Genomic DNA, 17,487 nt, shown 5'->3' with positions numbered 1-17,487 from the left:
TTTCCCTAATACTGATTTCTATATCCAGCTTGCTTGGCAATAAGCTCATCCAACACATTTTCTGTCTGTTGTTGCTGAAATGCTGACTATACATCCTCTTAACATTACTAAAAGTGTTTACATGAAAAAAAGTTTCACTAGCTATTAAAAAGCATACACATGAGTTTAAAGTTATTTACTGGTGTGCAAATTCAATATAAATATATGCTGGGATAGAACAGACACAGAAATATCCTCTTAAATCATTATCAGAACAATCTCAGTTTGGAAACATATCCCACTTATAAACTACAGGGCAAACAGAAAAGAAGCAACATCTGAACTGGCAGAGTCCTACCACCACGTACTCATTCTTCACCATGCATTGCAGTTCAATTGCTTTCAATAAAAGTCAACTTTTTGTTAAAACTCCTGACTCAGGAGCGTTTGCAGGATTCCCATGACAGTACTGCTGGTAGCTGAAAAATCTGTCCATCTGCATCCTCCTCACATGGCGAGTTCAGGCGTATGAGAACAGCGCGGCACGTAAGAGCATGACAGAATCCAGACAGAAAGCATGCTGCTGTAATCATTGCTGCACACCAGCCACCCCTTTTGTTTTGTTATTGCATGCTTTAAGGAACAGCTCATGTAATCAGGATGCAAGAGTAGTAGGACAGTACAGAATTCCTTGATTACTGTTCTGGTATAGTGAATGGCCTGGTTTTAAGACAGCAAAAAAGAAGCCCAAAGACAGCCTAAAAAAACCCAACCATCCTATACATGTATGTGACAGAGTAAAGGAAGAGAAGTTTATATATACCATTTATAAGCACTTGCAAACCATCTCCTCCTTTCTTCTACTGCAAGACACATTAGATGAGGCAATGACCACAACTGAGGTACTACTTTGTCTCTGATTTCTTCCCATAGCATCATTATGTAACTCAGAAATGCACGAGAACCAGTAAACCTTCTAAAGCAGAGCCTTCACCATGCATATAGCGTGTACAAGGGAAGGGGACGTCGTCATGCAACAATCAATTGCAAGAATCAGAAACCGCACCAGAAAAAAGATAGTAGAGGCTAGGAACTAGTAGAATTATTTCTTATGAAAAAGCCAGGAACACCAATGCCACTGAACAGGTCAGAAATAGCTCTGTTTCTGGAGGCAGCAAAGGAAGCAAAGTATCATCACTGTTAACTTCAGGATGGTTAAATCTAAATACAAGCAGCTTTCATTTTCTCAGGGGCTTTCTACTGAAGAGAGGCGTCTAGAGTAAGAGGGATATGCCACAACAAGGAAGACATACAAAATAATGCATGTAGATCATTAGAGTTATTTGTTACTAGGTTTCCTTGAAATCTCCCAGGCTATCCAGTTTCAAAAAATTACTTCGCATCGTATGTCCTCATGCCTAGTAACAGCATGTTTGTCACAGGCATAGAGTCATTTGAAAATACAGAGTCTAGAGGCAAAAAATGAACAATGGTTATAATGTCATCTCAAATTATTTAGTAAATGCTTCCATTTGCATAGTCCACCAGCTGCATTTTTGCAAAATGCTGGCGATAACATGACGACTATGACAGCTGTTAACAGGACCTGTAGGCTTCAACAAAAGCAGTAATAATAAACTGCAGTTGTGCTGTAGCATGTTTTAAAAAACACAAAAGAATAAATCACCGCTTACTAAACTCAAACCAGTCATTTAAAAAGCTGATTGGGGTGGAATTATAATTTGCAATATCCCAATTTTCAGGGCTTAGTCTTATTATTATTTAATATGTACTAGAGCAAGCACTCCTCTGCTCTCTCCAACCCTACTGCAGCTCTGCATGTTTCCTTATCCCTAATATAGAGATCCTGAATATGACATTATAATCACGAAAGCTTACATCTACAAGGGGAAAACATGCTTTCTTCAGCACTGCATGCAGAAGGGATTAAAAAGTTTTGGTAGATTGAGTTCCTTTTAAATCAGCACCAGTAGCACAGTAGTCTACAAGCAAAGTTGAGACCAAGGCAATTAACCCCATCAATCTAAAACGAACATGTACACATGCAGACAACTCTTTCTCACCAGCGTCAGCTGAACACTATTAGAGCACTTACTGACTACCTCAGATTTTTTTGCCCATGACCGTCTTTCTCACAACACTTCTGTATTAGAAGAAAATCACAGCACTTTTGAGAAAAAAAAAAAACAGATTTAAATTCCACTAGCATAGATCAATATTCTCCCTTCTCTAAATTTCTCATATTTAAGCCAAATACATAACTGACAGATCTCCTTCTGGCTTCAGTGTATCACTTAGCTTTTAAAATAAAAAAAAACCCACTTTAGATAGCTATACTAAAGTCAAATCATAGAATCATAGAATGCTTTGGGTTGGAAGGGACCTTGAGAGATCATCGAGCCCAACCCCCCTGCAGTAAGCAGGGACTGAACCTGTGAACTTGGCGTTATTAGCACCATGTTCTAACCAACTGAGCTGTAAACATTTCCTTTGCTTTCATTCTGTTACAAACTTTTAAACAAGTATGCAACATCAGAATCAACATCCATACTTCCAAGTACAGATTACTATATACAAGTCTCGTCCACAGTATGAGTAAATTGAAAAAAAATTACATAAGAAACAGAAATTATTAAGCAGTTTAACATGATTGAGTCCACACTCTTCCAAGAAGAAGAGACTTTCTTTTCAACAGCCAATTACCACAAAATATTCCCTTTTCAGCTTGGCGAAGCGTGGCGTGTCTTTTCTTACAGAGGCTGAGCAACAGGAGAGCAGAAGGATTAAATACAGAGATACTTTACCACATCCTTACTAGAAGGGAAAGATAGTCTTGTGGTTAAGGAGTCAGCAGGTTGGCACTTTATTTCCAGCTCGGTGCCGAACTGCTTGTGTGGTCCTGGACCAGCCAGCGACCTCCTGTGCCTCCCTTCTCCATGCACTCCATGGGGATGATTATGTATTTGCCAAACTCATGCCATGACGTTTGTTTGCGGATTTGGTTTTTGAAGGGAGAAGGTGGTGAAGCACAGAAGGAAATTACCAAATTAAGGAGAAGGCACTGGAGAGCCGTCTCCTTGCTCCTTGTTTGGGTGTTGCACGCTGTTATAACTGATGGGTGCATCGCAGCTTTGCTGCAGCACAGACAACCGGTACAGCAAAGTTCTTTTCTCTTTCCTAAGGTAACACACAGATGCAGAGAAAAACCACAGAAAGACTTTATGCAAGTACTCGCTCGCTGCAATTAACATCATGCTGTTGTGAAACACAGTTAACGAGGTCCTCGCAGAGAATGAGCCACGGGAATACACGACGCTGCTCCCAGGTGAGCACTCCCGTTCTCCATCAACTGTATTTGGAACAAACCTGCAGGGCTTCCTAGTTAATGCAGGGCTGCGTTGGGAGAGCAGCGATTAAAAGGAGCCCGTTCCTACTCTGTGCCCGTATTTCACACCTGAAAAAGCAGGGCATTGACAGATACGCTTCCCTTCTCAAATCACAGCATAAGCAAAGCAAAACTAACTGGATATTTCCTGTGCCTTCACCGCAGGATTCAGCCAACGCTTCTGAAAGGAACCGAAAGACACCGCAACTGTATTCTTAAATCCTAACCAGAGCATTTATAGTCTTCCCTGTTCATTTCTACATGTACCTCTTCCCGTACCTCAGGTTCCTGTGCACTTGGAAATTTGTTAAAATGGAGTAAGGAATAGTTGTCACAAAAAAAGTACCTCTCATTAATTTTTTACAATATATTACTGAAGACATTAAACTTCTCTGAAGACACCCTGATTTCTGAATTACAGCTGAGTTAGTGAATCATTTAACTGTGTAGGGACACAAAACGTTTGGTCTTTACTAACAACTTGTACAACCTGTATGCATAATCTTACCTTCATGTTAAAAACAAAGGCAATTTGAAGTAGTTCATCCTATAATGAAAGCAAGCTATAAAAACCATTAATCTACTGGAGAGGAATACACCATGGCAGCCCAACCACATTGCAAATCAGAGCCTCCGCTCACCTCACTGTAACAGAGCTGGTACTTGTACAGCACACGGCAAGCACAGCTCAGCAACACCGAGTCTGGATACAGCTCTGGAAATTCAAGTCCACAGCAATGACCAGGGCAACAGCATAAGTAAAGACACAAAGAGGAAAAGTCCCCATGCTTTTAAACATTTGAATTTCAAGTGGATTTCTATTAGCTGATTTCCAAAGGTTTCCCAAACAGACAGGTCCTATACCAGTACACAGCTATAAAAATTACTTGAAAAGTGACATTAAGTGCTTACTAAATAGTATCATCACCATTAGAGTGGCCTAAGAAGTATTAAACCACAGATCTAGTTTTAATCAGTGGAGTTCTCCTATACTGAGCATAACATGTATTAAAATCCATGCTTTAAAAAAAAAAAAAAACAGAAGTGGCAAATTTTATTAATTCCACTATTTTCCTTCTGTGTATTTACTTTACATTTATTTCAAAATTACTTTGATATTTTGTTTCTCCCTTCTCCATTTAATATCATTCCCAAACCAGGAGAGCGGATCGAAGCTAAAAGCCTTGTCCTGCTGCTGGCTATCACCAACCGATGTTAGGAGCGCTTGACTGCAAGGCTGCAGCCTGCTCTCTGAAGGAGGCTGGCAGCAGGTGGGACTGTCTGGTCTGCAGAACAAACTATATATAAAGATGCAAGGCGCGGGGGAGGACTCCACAACTTTGCTTTTACACATCCTGTTGGATTTGTAGGCCTACTTATTCAGAGGGAGGGAGGGGGGAGCTCCAAAGTTAAAATAGATACATCTCCATATAGTTCAGCTCAGTGTTTGATTTTACAGCTCCGCACCTGCTGCAAAGCAGGCAGGTGAGCAGCACCGGGCTGACTCCCGCTTGCTGTTGATGCTGAGAAAGGCACAATTTGCAATTGCAAAGAACAGACCCTCCTATTCATTGCATCTAGGCACAGTTTACAAATCTGAAGCCATGTGGTCTTTGCCCAAAGCCAGCTTTCTGAGTAGCACATCAGGTGAAAGGCAGGCTGAAAAAAAGGGCTGTTTATTAAAAACTGAATTCAGATCTCCACTCCCTATCTCAGCTTGTAGCTTACACTGCAGAATAGCACAAAACACAAAGTGTTCAGAAAGGAACACCACACTTTTTTGAAAAAGCCACAGGAAAATTGTGGATGGAAAATGGCATCCTTCTAAAACATTAATTAATTACAGAAATTTGTTTATTATTATTTCAGTATCACACACAACTTTAATCTCCAAAAGTGATCAAGAAAAAATGTGTACTCGTGTCTTAAAATGGATCTCTATTCACAATGTCTTTGGCACTCACCAACCTTTGGAAACAAAGCCTTTCAGAGGCAACAGAACACTGGCACACTGAATCAGAAGCAACTTGTGAAGGCAGCTAGAGTTAGAGCAGTCTGTACACACAGTCTAATCAGAGACATAATACATGGTCTAATAAAGGGAAACACAGGCCACCCGTAAAACAGGACATACATTTTACAAAGTTAGCTATTATGATTTACAGATTCAAAATAGTTTAATAACTTTCACCTAAAACAATCAACAAAACAAAAAAAAAAATCCCCTTTTTTATTTCGTTCTGCTATGAGACCATGCAAGTACTGAATTATGAAATGGAAGTAGTTTAGAACAACATAGACCACTGCCTAAAAACTGGGCTCAAGTACAATAGATGGCTACAGTAAATACTGAATTACATATTTTTTTAAAAGTCAGAAGAGGAGCATCCATGCGTAAGCAATTGCACAGTCACCTAGAGAGCACTTTTAGAAAGGGGATTCCCACATGGGTCTGTCTGATCACCCTGTACCGCCCACAGGAAGACACCAGACCACTGCCCAAACCTTTCCTTAACCACTTAGCTCAGCACGTCTCCCACCAGTCGCTGGCCACCAGAAGAATAACACCACAAAAAGCAGATTTAGTCTCAGTCTGAAATATATGATCCTCAAAAAATATTTCAGAAGTAGATTTATGATACTGTTCCCTTCAGCAGCTTGTTTAGACTTCTCCAAATCCTAAAAGGTAAACAGCAGTACATCCAAGCTAATTACTTCATATTCAAATATCAAAAGAATATTTAACTAGGCACAAATTAGCTTTTCATACAAGCTAGCTCCCATCCACCAGCTAGAGAATTCCACCAGCAAAGGAAACTTCTTACCTCCGTGGAGACAGGGTGAGGACCAGGAGCCTTTTCAGCTAAATATTTTATAAACCCCAAAAGATGCGATACTGGATACTCATTATCTGTGGCTTTCAATTTAGCGGGGGGGCTTCAAGCTAACAATAGCTATTTTGCGGCAACGCCAAAGCAACAAAAGGGTCATCAGGAATTTATTTCCAACAACTATACTAATAAAGGAGAGATTTGTAAGACACTGATTACAATAACATTTCATGCATATTAACCTCTGGTTTTAGTTTACCAAAGCATTATGTTCTTGAGTGATTGCTGGGCACAGGGTGAGACTGCTCCATTGCCTAATATAACCACAAGTTAAATACACTGTTTTACATACACAGCATAACATTTTCTTTTTAGACCAGGTTAGCTAAGTCTAGGAAATAGAGAAGGTTTTCTTTTTAAACAAATGGCAGCACTTAAACATACAAATATTTTGCGTACACAGTTACAGACATTTAAAAACCATGCTCACTGGCTGTTTTACAACACAGAGCCTACGCTAACAAACAATTCCAAATTTAAAAGCTCTTATTTCACCCAGTCCACTTTCTCTTGCAATTTCTTAGTTCAGACTTCAAATCTTCCAGAAATAATACAGACCACATTTATTTGTGCTATTTTTCACTTGAAGAAAAACTAGAAAAAGCCATAAAAGCTACTGTTAAGGAAACTCAGTGAGGGCAGAAAACACCAAACCTATCTTCTCAAATCAGTATTCTTAATGCCAGAAAAAAAGAAGTGTTCAATACAGGATTTGGAAACGATGCTCTGAACTTGCACCACTCCCAGAAGACAGGGCTCTGAGTAAGGACGGTGGAGGAGTCTCTTGTGCTGAGGCTTTTCCTTTCCCTTGTCCCCAGCTGTCTCAGACCTACAGTGCAGCAACAGAAGCAGCATCTTCATCAGCAATAAGCAATTAACTTAGACACACCCTCACCTTGATCCAAACCCGAGCTGCTGCCGGAGCACCGAGCCCCCTCGCACGCATCTCGCAGGAGCCCTGCACAAGCAGGCAGCTCAGCCCAGCAGAGCCACATCCACGGCCAGGCCAGGCTCCTCTCATCAACCTCGGAAAGCAGCAGCATTACTCCTCTTACCCAGCGCTCCTCTTTACATAATAAAAGGTGGAAACATGCAGCAGAACAAGTGAGGTGTATGGAGATGACTACTCTCCAACTGGCTAAATTATCACAATTGCTCAGTATTTTTAACTTTCAGCAAAGCCTAGCTCTTCAGGCTAGCAGTCTTCCACCAGCCTGGTACTGCCAAAAGACAGAGACAAATTCAAGGGGGGTAAAATCCTTTCCCTCTTCATCTTCACAGGCTGCACGCGGCACCGAGACCAGAGGCTCATTCACCAGCAACGGCTGGCCACCACAGCCCGGCTGCCTAAATTCTTCTTCTTTTGGTACTTGGTAGCTGGCTGCTTTCCCAGCACTCGCAGCTGCAGGCAAGCAGTCTTCACAGGAAGGCAGAGGGGGGAAAAAACTGACGGCACAAACAAATGCACACTTAAAAAAATGCAAATAACGTTTGGTACAACAGGTTCTTGGAGAAACCAAATTAAATCAAGCCTTGTTATTCCACTTAGCGGTTTATTAGAGAAGCTAAAGGTTCTGAAGCTTCCAATTTATTCTTTTTTTTTTTTTTTTTAAACTGTCATTTAAGTTGTTATAGCAACAAAACTTTCAGGCTACTTGGTCTCAGAGACACTCCAGCATCCCTAGAAGCAGTTTTTCCATATTTCATTAAATTCTGCTTCTGCTCCTTCCTGTTCAAGACTCCGAGAACTTGGAACAAAGTCGTTCTCATTATATGCACAAAGAGGTGTATCTCTGCAAGTTTCTCACAAGTAGGATATTGCTTCTGACATTTAATAGAGAAGAAAAAAACATTATGTGGCCTTTGCCTCGGGGGAAGATAGAGTAACTCAACAACTTTGAAAGCACATGCAAAAAAGATGGGGTAAGGTGAAACTACTTTTTCATTTAGTAAGTGTGGCTACATTTCTTCAAACAAATGAAAACACCTAAGTGGGTGCGCACGCAAACATACAGGCACTCCCAAAAAGTCCCATCTCCATTTAAAACATTTTATACCCACGTAACTTTTTTTCTCCTACTAGTAATACAACATGAACACCAGAAACATTGCCATTCTGAGTCTGTAAAGACATGCATACCCGGAACAAAATTCCTATAAACGTGGCCACTTAAAAAGAAAACTGCTAACGATGTACCAGCTCGCTCCTCCTGCAAAGGATTCAAAATCTTGCTGCATCAGCACCAGGCTGAGCATGAAAGAATGTGGAAAGTATGGCCAAAAATGTGACATCGCTTTTCCAAAATAGTGTCTATTTTCCCTACCAAATCAGAGATTCACTACTTTCACTAAGCTTAATGCCCAAAAAGCAAAGCTTCCTATAATAAATTCCACAGGTTTCTTTTTAAAAAGAAAGCGTTTGGGGTGACATCTGTTGTGCCACTGAGGTCAATTTTTCATCCTCTTCCTAAATTGACCACTTACCTCCAGGGCACCAAGTTAACCAGTTTCTTCCCATCTTCCGTTCTTTATATTTGTCAGTACTTAATTTACTCCATTACCATCTTGCTTCCATGCAAACTCCTGTTTCCTTCTCATGTGAAAGAAAAGGCACCACAAGTTACATCCGTTTATCATGACCCCAAAAGCCTTTCCTTTCACAACTCTCCAAGGACATTCCATCCTTTTTTCCTCCCCTGCAGAAGACCACCCTTCTCCCTACAGTCACTTCCCTTCCGCCAGCCCGGGCTCTGTTACCACGAAAGTCCTGACGAGCTGGAGACACAACGACCCCGGAGGCGACACCGGCCAACTGCTCCAGCACCAGAGCATGGTGCCTGGCAGGAACACAGACGCATCCCAGGGCCCACCTCCATGGGATGCTCATCTCTGCTCCTGGGCAGCAAGAGTCGCACCCCCTCGCACAGAAACACACTTGGCCTTTATTACTCTTCCCCTCCACTGGAGACCCTGGCCCTGAGACGGAGCGTGTGGGATCTAGTCCAAGAGTTTTTAGTAGGGATACATTTCTCCTTTTGTTTGGGACTAAACAGGTTATCAATGTGTATCACTTTGCATAAGTGACAAGAAACTGAAGTAGGAAGTAAGTTACTGTCGTGTACCTGCTACCTGATTAAAAAAGAACAGCAGCAAATACTGCAACAAAAATAGTTATTAAAATTATTCTGATTTAACAAATATCTGGAACCCATTTGAGAAAATAACTAAGGCTACCAGTAGGAAAAAATCTGACATTGCTAAAGTATTGTAACAACTAAAATTAATATGATTATCTCAAAAACAAGAAGGTCCTAATGTTCACTGTTAATTTAAAATTATTTTTTACCCAATTTAGAATTTGACTCATTTCTCTTTCACTAGTAGTATCTGTCATTTTCACAAGTATTATGTACATCTGTGCTGCTGTATTCTTTTTTCCTTCTCATTTTTTAAACAGCACCGCCGGATTATGTAACTTAACTCAAATGCCATTTGGTTTTTTGGTGGTTTTTTTATCTATCTTCCAGTACGAGACTTGCTGAGCATTACAGTAAAATGACCTCAAAGAAAGAAGGAAAATATATGATATATGTATTAAAAGGGGCGGGGGGGGGGGGGGAAAGCACAGATGCCCTAAAGTACCTTGCAGAATTTTTTAATACTTTTTGCTCCACTTTTTATTTTCTTACTGCTCACAAAATATTTCTGAGTGAGAACATCTGTGCTATGCTCTGGATTGATGTTAGAAGAATTCCACTTTATTTTCAATATACATAAGCATCAGTTCAGCATTGTTGCATGTTTTATCCATTCAATTTATATTTGGATGAAAAGGTTTGTTTTCCTTTGAGGAACCAGGAAATTGTTTTAAAAGCTACATGAACCATGTTTTGTATAACTAACATCACCAGTGTTTCTCCCCCATTTACTCCATCTTATTTTACCAGATTAAATGTGCCACAACCAAAAGATGTCATAGTCTGGTACAACTGAGAAAGTGTTACTTCCAGTGGTGTTTTTATAACAGAACTAAAACATCTGCGACCATTATAACCAAAGTTAAAGTGTAAAAAGCTATGAGAATCAGATGGCTTTCCACTGGTGGAAGGCTATCGCCCAGGAGAAGAAAGGCTGGCAACTCCCTAAACCCCAAATTGCCTCCAGGACCTGTTCTCCTTGACGTGCTGAGCGCTTTCACAGGCTCCTCCGCAGTCGTCCCCTCAGAGCTACAGGAATTGCTCACAGCAGCCAAACACTGCATCTGCTCAAAGGGAAATCGCTCTCAAGCCACTCTTCCACAAACACACACTTCGATCACCGTTAAGTAACGCTGAAATACTGAGAAACCACATAATGCCAAACTGAAAGGAGTGATGTATCCCATCCAGCTAAAGATAGGAACTGCTCACATCAGCCGATCGTCGTAGTACCACACATATAACCCTTTACTCAAAATGGAAGGGCTTGCGTGCTGTCCACTTTTTATGCCCCTCTTCATAAGCCCTACAGAATTCAGTCTTCCTCTTTATTAGTCTTGAATAATGTCAAAAGCATTTACCCTGCTTGCTCAAACAACAGGGGTACAGCCCCAGCGTGGCTCTCGAGCCTCCCAAAGACAAGCCTCCTCCCTCGTACCGCAGAGAGCTGAACACAGGCAAGACCTGGCAGAGAGGGGCCCAGGGAATGGCGCGGCTTGGGCAGCTCCCCGCCTCCGGAGCCACAGGTCCCCTCAGGCACAGTCCTGCTGAACAGCAAAGCGCCCGTGCAAGGGACCTCCGCAGCCGCTGCCACACTCGATCCAAAGGTTCATTCCCGCCTTCACCCTGCAACTTCTCGTGCAATGCACAAGAGTCACCTGTACTCACAGATGAGGACGACGACAGGAAAACCGTCATTTGGCCAAAAACAGAGGCAGTTGGCAAGAAGTGGTTAAAAGGAAGTTTCCTGTAACGAGCTGAAGGAATTAAGTCCCTATATGCAAGATCTAGCCTTGTGTTTCCACCATCAACTCCCAAACCTGCAGGATCACACAACAGCTTTCTAAACACGAAGCAACCGTGACGCATTTCAGCACTTTTCTTCCTTAAATTAGCAGCTCTCCACTGCTGTTCATAGCTTTCACCAAGCTGCAGCAGAGTGACACTGCCAGTCAGCTGGGTTTCACTGCCGCTGTCGGGAGCTCAACATCAGCAAAGAGGTCGAGAGACAGCTTGAGAAAAGTACTGTCAGCCCCAGGGAATTTGGGCTCTCCTGGCTCACCTCAGGTAAATCACTGAAATACTACCCAGCCAATACTAAATGCAGAGCCCAGAGACTTCATCCTGGGGGTGTCAGCTAGAAGTAGGGACGAGAGGGATTTTGGGGGTTTATGGTTCCTTTTTGGGCCTTTCTGGGGTGGAGAAGGTTCCTGCACATTCTGAAAACAGCCTGTAAGACTTCTTTCTACTTAAAGCAGGGTCAAGATTTATACAGATATCAGAATGAAATCTAATTCTAAAACAATATTTTAAAACTTTTTATGCTGAATTTAGCCATATTGCCCATGAGTGTTTTCATTACAATTCTGAAGGGGTCTCTGCACGGGCACTGTGGAGGAACCAGCTAAGCCTGTGCCCAAAACCCAGCAGCCAGGCTTGAGCAGGGAGTGTGCTGAGACCAATACAAAACCCAAGTAAAATCAGCGGATTTTCATACTGACCCACCCCTGTGTATTAGGACCTATAAGCGATGCCCCAGCAACACACTCATGAGCAACTGTGAAACCATTTGCTCTGCAGAACATAAAAAGCAAAGTCGCCACTGTGTACCTGGAAGAAAACCTGCTGTTTGGGAGCTGACTTTTAAGCAAATAACCTGAGAAGTCCCAGTTAGCTGGCACTGTGGGAAAAAAAAAAAATCAAAAACAGAAAAAAAAAAAGCTTCCCACATTCACTGAGACTACAACCTTCCCCTGTCACACTTCCCTGCCGAAGAATGTCAGACCTACCAAAGAGGTAGGCCTTTAAGCTTTAAGCTCTGGGTGGCCTAAGCTTCCTACGTACAAATTAAGCAAGAATATGGTCATTTGACACCTGTTACCTTTGCTTACACAGCCAACTTCCCTTGAGTTCAGGTCTCTTATCAGCAACTGCCTTCAAACGCTATCAAAGAGCAGATTGCAATTTCTTTTCACAAATATTAACGTCCCACAGTTTTTAAATTAACACTTCAAGCATTGTTGCATACAACACCACAAACCCCCGAACACTTAATCTCCCACAGGATTTGGTGAGGGGGAGGGGAAAGGTGTCTCAAAAGAGTCCTCCTACAATCTTCCTGATTCAGCAGGAAAACCATTAATTTACTTATTTTAACTAGAAAACTCGGGGTTATACACAGGCTCTAGAAACACTACTACAAGCTCATGAAATGCAGGACATCAGACTGAACTATCACAGAGACTGGGTGATCCCTATAGGGATTGAACATGAGACTGAACAACTCCTGTAAATGTATGATTTCCTGTTTCATATTGTTTGCCATGCCCATTTACATCACTCAAAGACAAGAGAGTAACACTAAAAATTTAAAAAAAAAAACCCCTACCCATTACCTATACATGCTTATTTATATTTGCAAGAAAAAGAAGATAAAAGGTGAAATGCTTACGATATCCCAAAAAACCCAAAGCACACAAAGATTATGGTGACAGTCAAAAGCCACCAAAAAAAGTCAAAAAGGTCTCTGACTACAACCAGATCAAACCAAAGGCACAGGATGCAGAACTAATTCTTTTTGATAAAAAGTTACTGGATACATAATTTTTATGAAAGTTTTCCACCCTTTAACGCTAGGTTATAGCCAACCATTTGATAAACACGTTTCATCTCAACTGCCTTTCTGTCTGCTCCCTTTCAGGGCAGCCCATCATCTCTCGCCCTTAACGTTAAGCCAGTCAGGTGTGGCTGACTTCCCCCCACCACCACCTCTTACTTTCTCACCAGCATTTTTTTAATCATCAAATTAATTGCTAGGAAGCCATGAGCAGAACTACATCAACACAAAACCTGCACAGCCCCTGACCAGCAGCATTTGGAAACACACCTACCACTTCTCAGGGCAGTTGCCCCCCTGCCCAAACTGCACTCATGTAGCACTCACTCAGAAATCATGCCAGAGGCTGCGCCGGTCCAGCCACACAAACTGAGCATCATTAGCGTGCCAGCACACAAACAAGGTTTCAATAAGCTTGTTCAATTTTTGCTGACTCCAGTTGCCTGGACAAGGTGGACTTTTCAAACGCCTCTTATCATTTGCTTGTTCATTCACCACAAACACAACTTGCAGAAAAATGGATCACGTTTCAGACCCAAAGCTTCTTTTGGAACAAAAGCAGAAAGATTTCCTATACACACTACACAGGCCAGCCTTCAAGCACAGCCTGTCATATTAATAACTTCTGCCACACTTAAAGATTTAGTATTGACAGCAGTGTTAATCCATAATGAATTTTCTGAGATTTACAAATCCTAATCGAAGACAACTGCATCCAGAAGTAACTGCCATAACTAGGTATGTTATCCATACGCTTTTTAAGTCCTAAAATTTCACAGGGAGGAGAACCTTACTATTATCTGGGTTATTTTCCATAAGTATTTTTTTCATTCTCACCATATCTATTCAACCTAAATAATACCAAGTCAGAAAAATTCAAGCCAAAGTCAAAATTCGAAGTTACTCGCTCCTGGCGCTCCGCAAGCATGATGCCAGGCTGCCTCACCACGATCGCACAGGTACATCAGAAGTGCTCGCCATGCAGATCCCTTATTGCTAATCACAACCTGGAAACCATGACAAAGTGGGAGGTAATCCGAGAAGGGCTGACAGCTCAGAGGCTTCAAGGAGTTCTCCTGAAGGAGCTGCTGCATGCAGCAGACACACACATTTTTGCAGGATGAGAAATGCTGGTTTTCCTGTAAGTATGAAAACCATAAATTTAATTCAAATATTTTGAATAATCTTCCACCAGATACGGTTTTTTTCTGTAACAGCACAGCGGTGGTGAAGCAGACTTCAGTGTCAGCTTGATACCAGCTGCCAGATTGTACGTTTGTATGCGCACACATACTTTCATCCTCTCAGTTTAGGAATTATTTGTCCCCTCTCTTGTCTCTTTCTGAAGTAAAGATTTGCTCATCTGCTACACTAGCATAGAAAGAAACCACCTAACTGCTATAAAAAGACAGTAATGATGAAATTCTGCCATTGAAACCATAAAATTACTATGTTACTCTACAGCGAGCACAGCAAACAGCACTATACGTTTAGTTATGAGACACTGAGGATCCCCCTCCTTACTACCTAAACATCGCCATGGAAAATCTTCAGGAAATTTAAGTTAAGAGCAAGGTTTGATAGTGACTGTATAAAACACTCGGAGAAAGCCCACGGACTCTGCTACTGTGTTTTCAACCAGAGTATTTCCATATAATAGAAACAATCTCAGTAGTTACAGCTACCTCAAGTCCATACCAGTGGCATATAGCATAACCACCATATAAATACTAATGAATAAAACCACCATGTCATTTTAAACCCAGGATCAGGAGCTTCGGGGACTAGGGGCCCGTCAAAGTCTGGCTGCACCTCTGCAAACTGTCTTTTTAGTAAATACCTTGGCACGTTTGACAAAGAGTTACATTTTGATTTTTTCATGTTTCCACAGGTGGGCCACTTCTTTCCTGAACAAACCCACACCATTTGCAATCATGTAACCTCTAACAGGTGACTGCACGTGTTTCTCCTGCGCTCGCTACTGTGCAATCACTTCCAGGCTTAACATTATACTGCAGAATGTAATTGCCATCCCTTAATGCAATGTAACAGTTGGAAGCCAGGACGCAGTCCAGTGCCATGCGAGTTACACGGGCCACACTTTTGGAACACAACACGGCAAAATAATTAATTCTATTAATGTTGTAACACTGATGAACAAATTCTGCAAACACTTCTGATCCAAATGGCCCCATGAGGCATTCAGTGCTCCCCCAAGGGACGCACTTTACTGTCCACTAGCTTACCTTAACCAGAAAGGTACTTTTGGCCACTGCCTCCTATATGCAGGTAGATTGCCATATGCATTAACTGCCGTATATAAATAACAGCTGGTACGCAGCCACGGCCATACCCTAGTGAATCGTTTTACTCTTTTTCCAGCCAGAATCACAACTGTGTTACAAGAGGACTAATAAAAATTGAGAGAATGCATTTGTTCTCTCCAAAACCATGTTCTTCAGGAATCCAGTGTGAAGGTGATGGGAACCTCAGTTACTTTTCTCCTCCCAGCAACTGTAATTCTGAGAAAACTGATCTGAAAAATTTCCTTGCAAGTCACTTAAAACCAATCAATATACTGTTCATGCTATCCCTTCTGCTGCAGGTTTCGACGATCCTGGGAGTCAGCATTCGCCAAAGCAAAACTTCCAGGTTCAGAAGCGTGAAGCATGTCAGAAGGACTAAGGGGAAAAAGCGCACTCAGCTGCTGGGATGGACCAGGCAGAGCAGAGGGGAAGGGCGCTGCTCAAGTTCTCAGCCAAAGACGGTCATACGGTCCCAACAAACCAGTTGATTAAAAAGAAGTTTGCAGCAACAAGAAGAAAGTACCGGGGGGAGGGGGCGGGGGGAGGAAAAAAGGAAAGAAAAATACAAAGCCCAACAAGCCGCCTGTGGAGGGAAAGCCAAGCGTGCAACCGCCCGCACACCCACAGCCAGGGATTTCAACATGGGGCCGAGGGAGCGCAGGCGGCACTCGGGATCAGCCCCGCCGCGGGCCGGGCCGGGCCGGGCCGGCGCTCCCCGCGCCCCGGGGCACCGCGGCCGCCTCAGGCACAGGCGGCGCCTCCCCCAGAGCCGCCCGCAGCGGGGCAGGCGCGGAGGCTGCGCGGGCGGCCGCGCCGCTGCGGCCCCCCCGGACCCCGGCCCGGCGCGGGGGGGGGGGGCGGCCCGCGGGGCACCGCCGGACGCCCCTGCGGCGGGCTCCCCTCCCACCGCCCTCCCCGCCGGGCCTGGAGGGCCGGGAAGCCTGGGGCTGGATTTCCAGCCCTCCGCCGCGGCTCCCGCCCGCCCCGCGGCGCCTCGGCCCCGCCGCCCAGCCCCGGGGCAGCGCCGGCCCCCCGCGCCCCTTTCCCGGCCGGGCTCGGGCGCCCCCCGCCCCGCCGGCCCCGGGGGCCGCCGCCTCGCCGCCAGGCACCGGCGAACAAAGGGCCGAGGCCCGCCAGGCGCCCGCGGGGAGCCGCGCTGGCCGCCGCGCAGGGGCCGGCCCCCCGCCCCGCCGCGCCCCCCCCCCCCCCGCTCCCCTCGGCGGCGCCGGCCGCACGCTCCCCGGATCCCCGCAGGGCTGCTCCGCCGCCGGCCGCCCCCGGCCCCGCTCCCGCCGCCCCGGCGGGGCAGCCCGGACTTTCCCCCTCGCTTCCCTCCCCGCTCCGGGAAGCGCCATATTGATCGCGGGCGCCGCTCCCCGCGCCCCTCACCTTGGCGATCGCCTTCTTGTACCGGGTCACCGCTTGCTGGATCAGGCTGAAAACTTTCATGTTCCCGTCCCCGCAGGGCACGACCACCCGCGTCCGCCCGAAGCACACGGTGACTTTCATCCTGCGCGGCCGGGGGGCTCCCGCGTCCCTCCGGCCCCGCGCAGCCTTCCTCCTCCTCCTCCTCCTCTCCGCCCTCCGCCACGGCCGCCCCCCGGCGGGGCGCGGCGCGGCGCTCAGCCCTGGGCCGCCGCCGGGCTGCCGCTGCGGGCGCCCTGCCTCCGCGGCCGGCCCGGCGAGGGCAGGGCAGGGCAGGGGGGGCCGGTGCTGCCTGCCCGGGGAGCGCGGCCGAGCCGGGGCCGCTCACATGCCGCGGCGCTGCCCGCTGCCTGCGGCCACCTGCTCGGCGCCTGCCCCGGCGCGCAGCGGCGGCGGGCGGGGCGGCGGCGGCGGCGCTGCCTCCGCGCTCCGGCGGCGCGGGGCGGTGCAGCGGGGCGGGGGCAGCCGGCGGGGGCGGCCGGGCGGTGCAGCGGGGCGGGGGGAGGCGCCGGTCCCGGCCGGGAGCGGGCACCCGGCGGCAGCGCGGCCTGCCCGGCGCTTGGTCGGGGCGGGGGGGGTGCCCGAAGCGAGCCCCGGCAGGAGCGGCGGCCTCCACCTCGCTCCGCCCTGCCGGGGCCCCCGGCCGCGGACCCGGGGCCGAACCGGC

General features: G+C 45.5%; 1 protein-coding gene across 8 annotated transcripts in view; it reads right to left on the bottom strand.

The window, feature by feature from the left end:
* The window catches only part of PARD3 (par-3 family cell polarity regulator), a 462,728-nt gene extending 445,824 nt beyond the window's left edge, over positions 1-16,904 (bottom strand). For all 8 annotated transcript variants that reach the window (XM_075704957.1, XM_075704960.1, XM_075704958.1 and 5 more), the window contains exon 1: positions 16,785-16,904. In XM_075704957.1, coding sequence (XP_075561072.1) covers positions 16,785-16,904 — 120 coding nt within the window. The remainder of the gene's footprint in view (positions 1-16,784) is intronic.
* Between the last annotated feature and the right edge of the window lie 583 nt (positions 16,905-17,487).

The sequence above is a fragment of the Pelecanus crispus genome, chromosome 2 (assembly GCF_030463565.1).
Source record: "Pelecanus crispus isolate bPelCri1 chromosome 2, bPelCri1.pri, whole genome shotgun sequence".
Classification (NCBI taxonomy): Eukaryota; Metazoa; Chordata; class Aves; order Pelecaniformes; family Pelecanidae; genus Pelecanus; species Pelecanus crispus.
The sequence above is the reverse complement of the archived record's forward strand: the minus strand, read 5'-3'. Positions and strand labels throughout refer to the sequence as shown.